The sequence below is a fragment of the Berghia stephanieae genome, chromosome 2 (genome assembly GCF_034508935.2).
Source record: "Berghia stephanieae isolate SIO BIC M18660-M18661 chromosome 2, UCSD_Bste_1.3, whole genome shotgun sequence".
In the NCBI taxonomy this organism is placed as follows: domain Eukaryota; kingdom Metazoa; phylum Mollusca; class Gastropoda; order Nudibranchia; family Aeolidiidae; genus Berghia; species Berghia stephanieae.
Genome location: NC_088361.1, coordinates 127,205,858 through 127,215,857, shown reverse-complemented (window position 1 = coordinate 127,215,857; position 10,000 = coordinate 127,205,858). Strand labels below are relative to the sequence as shown.

The window sequence follows — 10,000 nt, the reverse complement described above, 5'->3', positions numbered from 1 at the left end:
AATATATATATATATATATATATATATATATATATATATATATATATATATATATATATATATATAATGAGACCGCAAGGAGGATAAAAAGATTGATAGATAGATCGGTTGACGGAAGATAGATACATAGATGGATAGAAAGAAAGATACGTACATAGATTTTAAAAATAGACAGACAGACAGACAGATAGATAGATAAATAAAGACAAATAGATAGATAGATAGATATATAAATAGATAGATAGATAGATGGATAGATAGATAGATAGATAGATAGATAGATAGATAGATAGATATCACTTGACTCAACGCCCCGTATTATTTTCTACCCCTCCTGTCCACTGCCAGTAGTTAAATAGCCAAGTCTGCTTAGATGAGGCACAAATGCTTTGCAATAGATAGTCTAACGGCCAGTCCAAAGGGTAATCTGTTTGATTAATGACCCATCAACTTGGAACAATACTAGCCCGATGGTCCAAATAGCTTTGAAGAATTTTTTCCTACCCAGTATAACGTATTTTCTTATTTCAATGTTCCAGGTATGTGTGTCAATGTACCGAAATGACACGATCAAGCCCATGGATAAATGTGTAGACGCAGCCACCACCAGCTGGCACATTCCCGTCTCCATCGGGTCCAGCATCGGAGCTGTGCTTGCACTCTCCATCATCGTCCTTATCGTGCTCATGTCGCGGTGTCCAACACTCATTCGCCAACAACGCACTGCAGCTGCAGAATCCAGCAAATACGACTCCATGTCGTCCCACTTTCCTGCAGACGACAGGTACGAAATGTCGGACACGACAACACAATGCCACGAGAAGGATGACATGTACCTTCCAACGAGTGAAGTCAGTTTGACGGACACTAGCAAAGACTCGCCGAAACAAAGTCTGAATTCCCCACAAAGTTTAGCGGAGAGACTTTGGAATGGGAACAGAATGCACAACGGGTACATAAAACCTGGAACGCAGCGCATGCCGCTAGCCAAATGCGGTCGTGCCATGTCTTTGCAGGATCGAAAACAACAACAGAGAAGTCGGCAAATGCGGCTTGCCCATCTCCATAATAATTTCCATTCAATCCAGTCAGAGCCTGGAACGTCACCTCGCACTTCAAGCACTTCAGATTTCCCATCTTCCACTCCAGAGAAAAGCTTGTCATCCTCACCCAAGGGACCCCATCACTCGAGTTTACCAACATCATCGTGCACTGGTTTCAACAAACCGCTCGGTGGAGCTTGCGCCGGCTGTACCCATAAACCGACCGGCTTCAGAGACGGCCCGAGGCTCTTGTACCGCATAGAATCTGGCACATCATCATCGGAACCTGTTGTGATTTCTAAGGTGACGCTTGAAGGCAGCAAGGACGACACGATCGTTATCAACAACAATAACAATACCACAAACGGTAGTAATGGAGGCAGCTTAAGGACTGGCAGGAAGCCTAACCTTAAAACCATTGGAAGGACTTTTCATATGAGTATTGATGGCGATACGAGAGTATAGCTACAGTTATCGTAGTCAATGTTTTCAGTCTTCAACATCGTTATCATTACCGCCACCACAGCCATCTCCTCATCTTTTTCAAAGTAATAACCACATCAAATTCCATTCCATTCCTTGTTAAAACCAAAAACTCTGTTGGCTGATCGTTCTCTGGAACCGTCATCTATGTACAATAAAAACAAAAAATATAACGGGTACGACCAAAGAAAACCAATGTTGTGCCAGTTCTTCTGAAAATATGGAATAAAAGGACACCGTCATCTCTCTGATTGATTTGTAAATATTCAGTCATCGAACTCAATGGGCATAGCATTGAATTTACATTAGACATTATTCTCATATAAAAATCTACTCCAAGGACCATTTTACTTTACGTGTTCTAATTTGGATATTATAGAAAGACGAACATTCTAATTAGCTTTCACAATACAAAATGACCCGGACGCGTTTTGTGCAAACATTATTGATCAGCAAATAATGCTATTAATAGCATAGCGTATGGTGTTATTATCGACTCACGGGTTTGTTTTTCCTCAACGACAATCACAACATTTGGACGTCAATAATCTGAAAACCAATTACCAAGCAGTTCTCTACACTGATTATTCACCCTTTAGTGTGTACTTGTTATTACACTGCATAAAAAAGCGCGTTTATATCAATGCAGTAACAAATCGCTAAAAACAGCATTAAAAAGAGAACAGATATCAACCTAAACATTCTATGTGAATGGAGCTTGATTATAATATTCTCTGGATAGATAAAGTTCTGGTGGCTGGGGTTCATATGATTTTAGAGTTGGCAAAAAAAAACAACAAAAAACATGTTACTTAAACCAAAACCAATATGTATTTTATAATACCAGATTTATCCGTATGTATGCTGTATAAATATGAAACGATTATTGTGATTCTTACGTCCGCAATAAATACAATCGAAGATTACATTATATTCATGAAAAGACAATGAATTAAAGCAACATTTCTATCATTTTTTTTACGATATCGGGAATTATATTGACACGACAGCGAAACGTCGAGTTTACAGGGAGACCTTAGCTCGAGGTCAACAAGTTCCCGATTTCGGTCAGAAAGCATAGTATAAAAGAACTCTCCTATAAGGAAAAACACAAAGAAAATAAAAAAAAAGGATGAAACTTGATGAAATGTCGCTTTATCTATTAGATTTATTTTAGTTTTTAAAGGAAAACAAACATTGACAAATATTAATGCGCATCAATGGAATGCATGGTTTTTTTCGCAATACGCCAAAATAAACAATATCAATGTTGAATATTTCTTTTTAAGAAAACGACTATTACGGTTTCAGACGACGAGCACTTATTTGCATATATACATATATGTATACGTCGGCGGTAGCAGCCAAATAAAAATTATTACAAATGAGTCGATTTTTACGTTTGTGTAAACATGTATAATATTTATAAAATGCATGCATTTGTTAAAATATCAATACTTGTTATAGAATTCTGGTAAAAAAAAATTGTAACATTTTAAACTTACATTGTAATTTATATTTAAACGTTTTATGATTTGAAGGGACTGGTGATTACATATATTTCAAAGGGAAAAATATATAACTTTATATTGTATATTTTCAAATTGACACACACGTCATTGATTTCTTCCAAATTAGTTAGTACGAGTAGTTTAGCTTTATCCATAAATTGATGATTTGCAAAAGGAAAATGTAATGACTAACGTAAAAGTAGAATATGTCATGAGATACCTGCTGTAATGTATTACTCATTTCTGAGACAAAAGCAGTTTACTTCTGGGTCTGAGTCAGATATCCCTTTCTGAACTAAGTCAACAATCGGTCAGATAATATATCTATCCCTTTTATCGGACGCATCAATTTGGAAAAAGAGGAAGTAGGTATTATGATTAACACAAATCAAAAAGAAGAGGAGTTTTAAAAAGGATATGCTTCTGAATTCTCGTCTATGTTTTGGAGCACACACAATCTATGTCTTTTATCTGATCTCGGTCCTTCGTGTTGCTCTTTAAAAAGACCTAAAATGGAATCGACTTTTCCAATGAATGGTCTAATGTCCTGTAGCACGGTTGCAATAAAAAAGTAGAATTGATGACCTTAAAAGGTTTTACCGTATGAAAGGAAGTGTTTTCGATCAACGAAGCTGCTAACAATGTGTGAGTTTATCTCACATTGTTTGACTGTAAAATGAGTACAGGTCGTACACTATAACGCTATTTGAGATAAACATAATTTTAGTATTTTAAAAAGTAGGTCATCGAATTCTAAGTGGTGGAAAGTTTGGAAATCGGAGAAAGCAAAATTGAGAGAGAGAGAGAGAGAGAGAGAGAGAGAGAGAGAGAGAGAGAGAGAGAGAGAGAGAGAGAGAGAGGGAGAGAGAGAGAGAGAGAGAGAGAGAGAGAGAGAGAGAGAGAGAGAGAGAGGGAGAGGGAGGGAGAGAGAATAAGGATATGGGGGAGAGAGGAGAAGAGAGGAAGAGAGGAATGGGGTAGGGAGTGTGAGAGGAAGAGAGCGAAAGAGCGATATTTACATCGAACAGTGGCAGCAATTACATAAAATTCAGTGTGTTAGTATGAAATGTGTATATAAACTTTTAAAAAGCTCCTAGATATTATAATATAATAGCAGTTTAGAAGATTCTATAACGTTTTGTGATGTATTTTGCTCATTTTACCTATAGGCTTCCGCTAAGGTTCTAATAATATTTCGATGATCTGAACGTTGAAATCACAACTCCTGTTCATTGAACTCCTGACCATTGAATACAGATGATTTGCTAACATAGATGATTTAATCTGGTGTATTCGCCAAAGTCCCACGCGGATTTCAAGGTTAAGTTGCTTGAGTTCTGGCGTCAACAGATAGAACCCAAATGGCACTGGGCAACATCGATGCTAGTAAAAGAAAACTCTTATTCTAAACTAATGTCCGTCTACAAGGCGTTTTGTATAAAATTACCCCACAGGCGTCATGAGTGAATGAACATTTGGCAATAGACAACGATGGATACTGTGAGAACGAGAACACCAGAACAAATCAAGATCTACCAGTAAACGTCTGCAATATGAACTGGAACAGGATTAATCTGGCTGCTGGAGAAATAAGAACTGTGTGTGATGAGCTTGATGTATTCAGAAAAATGCTTTTTATTAGGGTGTTCCGGATGCCCAAGACTCAATGGTCGTCAAAATGCAACAACGTAAACTATAACATAAAGAAAATTTCATTGGTTAAATGTGCAAAAAAAAATAGCAATCAGAACAGATTATTGTATAATGTATTACACGAATATACTGTCCATATTTTACCAATTATTAAAAGTGTACCACAGGGGCTTCACCACATACAATGTATTTCTCAGTCCTGACGAGAAAACATTAAGAAGCAGTCTCACATTTTTGGCTTTAGATAGATTCGACTTATAAAGAATAAAGTTTGACCACCGAAATCTCCACAGTGTTTCAGTAGCCTCAGGCATCACTCATTTGATTTGGTTTTATCGCCAAAGCATTAAATTCTTCTGGGTTAATTATTACTTAATATTTTATAATATATCTATTGGTGATCATTTTTTGTGAAATAGCTCTATTACAAAATCATACAGATTCTGTCACTTGGGGACCATGATATATCTACTTCGTTACCACGCCCTTGGTATATATTTTGGCATCATAGCGCCGAATGACCCAAAAGCTTCCAGATTCTGAAAGTAAAAAGCATGCATGCAAGTATACAAGAACCTCGCAACAAATAAAAAGATTTTTGAGCTATGTGTATTAACAAGTTGAATCAAACTATCGTGACATTGTGTTTATTCCTGAAAATGAATAATTTGAATATTTAAGGGCGATAAATAATAAATAATGTGGATTATTCACTGTTTAAAAAAAAATAACCATGTTCTTGGCGCTTTACACTATTCATTCTCTAAGTAGCTACCGTACATTTACCACATCGTACGACGCACAATACGTGCTTCTTGTTTATTTTCTCCTTTAAGATGATATTATTTGTCACAAGGAGGGTCTCTAAGTTTCTCGAGATTGAAAATAATGTAGATATGTTGAAAATATTTTACAGACAGTTTTCTCATGTGCTAAGACAAGGGCTTGACCTCGGATCCCTCTACTCTACGGATTACCATTTCATTGCAATAGCACACCATTGATCATCCACATTCCTTCTCTTATTACATATAACTCGTATGATAGTCCGTTCCCTTAATGGAAAAATTGTGCAAATCGTGTAACCAGCATGAAATTTTCACACAAAATGCAGAATTTTATGAGGATTTCGAAAATAGGTGGCTCCAAGTTGAAAAATAGCTGGAACCAAGAGTTATTGCCCTTTAAAGGTGACAAAATGCATTTTTTTTTTTAAATAATTTTTTCCTCAAAAATTTACAGATTTATAAATATTTTATAACAATGTGGATATTTTGTTATTCTGTTGCGTACTCTGGACTCACAAATTATTTTTCCATTTGAATTTTATTGAAATATATAAGAAAATAGGAAATTCAAATGGGATTTTTCAGGAAAGTAAAAAAAATATATATCTCCTTCCTGGAAACTGTTTAAATAGTTTAGAATCTGACATATATTTGAAATGCCATGCATTTCAAAAACATTTTTAATCTTCACATCCTCTAAAACAAGCAATATTAATTTGATTTTAAAAAAACAAACAATAATAGACAATTCAACTGCCAAAGCAAGTACCCCTTCTCCACCCGACACACACGTACAATCACTCTCAAACATAAGAGTACAATGTATTTCTATCATATAGCAAATAACACGTTTAAATTTATATATATTGTACAATACACATTTATTCAATGAAGAATTGAACCATTTAAAACATTTTTTCTGTGTACATATTTAACAGCAGCATTATTATAGATTTACATCCCTTTTTAATTCCATAGTTTGTTGAAAACATACAATTGAAAAACGTGTTTAAAGTCAATCATTGTCTCTAGAACATTGACCATTGCAGGCACATAACAGAGTACATGGAAGAGATGCCTTAACACAATTCCACTTTTGGAGCATCCCTTTGATGAACAGTTACATTTAATCAGATTTTGTGAGGCATGTGTAAGGTCAGTCAAAGTGGACCACTTTGGCATCCCATCTTCTTTCCAACCAAAATCTGATTTGGAAGGAAGACTAGGGTCTTTAGCAAGAGAGCGTTTCCATACATAACCAGCTTAGTAAACTGCTCGATTTAAATACTGTTTGAGAGCTTCACGAGTTGGTGGCATATTGTCTGGAAGGCGTGACTTTTTTGTAAAAAGTTCACGCCGGCATTCATTGACAGCAGATAAGTTGGTTGCTCTGTCAAACAACAAACAGACAAATCTCTGGATGATGTTGAAATGGCTGGCTATATGTTCCTTAGAAGGTTGATTAGCAAGAGCTTTAAATAAGTCTGTAACATCATCAAATGCGGCCCAAACTGAACATGCTATTTTCTTTCCCTTCCCTGCAAATGAGCTGACACTGTCACACCCCGTAAAGGCATGGAAGAAGGATATAGCCAGAGATTTTTCAGGACCCAGGGGTTCAACAATTGAGTGGATAGGTATCAGACTTCTATGTTTTCCTGTACCGTAGTTGACAAACAACTTTTCCATTCCCAATGCAGCAAACTGTGATATCAGAATGATAACCACAACTGTTCGTGTAACCCCAGAATTGAAGTGACACTCGCTTCCATTTCTAAAAAATGCCATTCACAATTTTCACTAATTTGTTGTGGTACACTATTGACAATGCTATCATGATCTATATTGAGGGGTGATATTATGAATGTATGATTTCTTATTTCTGCTCTTTTAATATCAACTGCTTTTTGTATTGCAAGATCATCATTTGAATCTAAATCGGCAATAGCTGCTTGTGAAATAATATTCCCCTCTTTGAAAGTAAGCAAGACTTCCCGCCCATCCCTGTATTCCATTTAAGAAGGAACTCTCGATAGTAAATTTTCTTTGAATCTAGTTTTATGTACATATACATCCGACCAATTTATGGCATTTAATTTTGACAAAAGTAAATTGTAGAGAGCATTCAGCTTAAACACAACACTTGTGTCTGTGCGAGCTTGTTGTTGATCAATAAAATTGACAATATCCTGTGTGCATTCTGCAATGTGTGTTTTGTATTTGTTGTCTGAAGTATTTTTACATCTAAAATCGTCTGCTCTTCTGTGGAACAGTATAAGGCAAGGCTTATGATACTTTGCTTCCACCGCAATAAGACCACCCTCCGCAAATACTCTAAGAATACATGTATCTGAAAGAAGGACAGCTTCCTCGTAGACTTTTTGTGAAAGAGCAAGAGTCCGGACCTCAGTCAATTCCCCTTCACAACCCTTACAAAACAAGCAGTGTTTGCTTACATGTGATGTGTTTAATGTGTCTCTTGTATCAGGACTTGCACCGGCTTCACTATTACATTGATTTATCTTCTTTGCAAGCCTTTTGAGTTTTGATTTATGAAACCTGTGTCTGCAATTCTTGTGGTAAAGTCCATCATTGTCTCTCAAAAAATTAGCAAGACATTTCACAGGTTGGTTAATACTGCATTTCAATGCAATTGGCAATCTACCTGAGTCATGAAAAAGTTTGATATCCTCCGAAATGGCAACATGCGTGTCTTCAATACAATTTAACTTGGTTGCTTTTTAGGGTTTGTGAGAAGAGAATTTTCAATGGTTTCTTGACAAAACAGGCACTTCGACCAGTCAATTTCAGGGGAAGCTTGATCGAGTCTTGGAACTTTGTTCAGATTTTGACAGTCGACAATGGATGTCTGCCGCTTCTTTCCTCCTGCCATATTAGCGCATTCTAGGAAGGAAAGAAAAATAAAACAAAACCCCATGACATACTCAAGAGACAATATTTAAAGTTATTTCCTACAAAGTGTGAATTACCAAGTTACAGAAAATGTTACCATCTTAAGGCGATATAGGGTAGCTTGAGAGCTGACAGAATGAACAAGTTTGTGTGCGTGCGAGTGTGTGTGTGTGTGTGTATGCGTGTGAGTGTGTATTTGTGTGTGTGTTTGCGTGAGAAAGGTTAAACACATATTAGTTGACGGGGCTTGGATAGCTCAGTGGTAAGATTCTCTGCAAAACAAAAAATAACAAAACAACAACACACACACAACGAACACATACTTCCAAATACCTGTTAAAATGGAATTTTAGTCCTTGCAATCTTGACTATTCAACAAATCAAACTCGCATTCCAATTTGACGAGGTCCCCAGGCATGATGCTTATTAATTTTAAGGAAACAAAGGACTGTGAGGCTGGCAAGTAGAAATATAACAAACAAGTCAATACACTGTTTAAAAAAAAAACATGAATAAGCAACAGGTAAAACAATGTGTGTGAATATTAGCGTGTGTTTGCAGAATTATGTGTGGAGATGTTCTTTTTTTTGATCAACTGAGTTAATAATAAATTAGTTATCTTTTTTTTCTCGGGCAGCAGTATTGATAAACACCGTTATTCTATCATCAATCATCGACAGGCTAATCTATATCGAATCGAATCTAAAAGGGTCTAAATTTAGTACTGACATAACACATGCAACTTATATTATATTAAGATAGAAAAATATGTTCAGATCCAAGCATGGGCCATAATCTTACTCTATCTATTGCATCCTGGAGGCTTATTGTGTGTGTAGAATGATATTACTGTGACTCAGCTTTGATCTGACCCAATTCTTTTTTTCACAACTCAATTCTTTTGTCATACATTGCGCGATACTTATCGCACTAGCATGCGCATAAAGTAAAATAACATCACGATGATATAAGACATTTATAATAGATGAAAAAGATTGTTCCTTACCTTTTCAACGAATATCGATTGCACAAAATAAAATTGTAGTTTGTTGACATCGTTCAAAAGACAAAACTCATTCTCTCAGTTATTTTTTAGACAATACATGATGCCATTGTCGGTAGATGGAGCTGTCGTTATCTCGAAGGGAGAGGCGGTGACAGATGTCAAAACCGCATTTCGATTTAGCATTATTGTACTGTACACACTGGTTGAAAGAAACCTCTTTAACTGCTTTAAATATTTTTTTTAGTCTCTTGTTGTTTTTTCGTTTACAGGCGCTAAGACATCCTAGTACATACTTAGTAAAGGATAGGTCGTCCTAATGACTCATAGTTTTGTTGCACGGGCAAAAAAGGACAATTTTTATTGGGGTTTTTGTCTGCGGTCAGAAGACAAAAAATTGTTTTAAAATAATTAAAAGCTAGATTTTTGGTAAATAATAATGGAAAACATTAAAACAAAAATATCTCTACGATCAAAAACTAATCAAGATGCTCTTAATGGGTGAGAATGTTTGTTTTTTATACTTTTGTCATCGAGCGCCAAAACGTCACAAAGTGCGCGTTTTCACTAGACTTTACGACGAATTTTAAGGTCTTTTCAATAAAA

At 35.9% G+C, this 10,000-nt stretch overlaps 2 protein-coding genes across 3 annotated transcripts in view; one reads left to right on the top strand and one right to left on the bottom strand.

The window, feature by feature from the left end:
• LOC144966558 (UPF0415 protein C7orf25 homolog) overlaps nt 1-10,000 on the bottom strand; it is a 209,039-nt gene that overhangs the window by 184,467 nt on the left and 14,572 nt on the right. The window lies entirely within an intron of this gene.
• The window catches only part of LOC144966557 (uncharacterized), an 86,468-nt gene that overhangs the window by 75,744 nt on the left and 724 nt on the right, over nt 1-10,000 (top strand). For both annotated transcript variants that reach the window (XM_078903220.1, XM_078903221.1), the window contains one exon: nt 540-10,000. This exon is cut by the window's right edge and continues 724 nt beyond it. In XM_078903220.1, the coding sequence (XP_078759346.1) occupies nt 540-1,508 (969 nt within the window). In that variant the 3' untranslated portion in view covers nt 1,509-10,000. The remainder of the gene's footprint in view (nt 1-539) is intronic.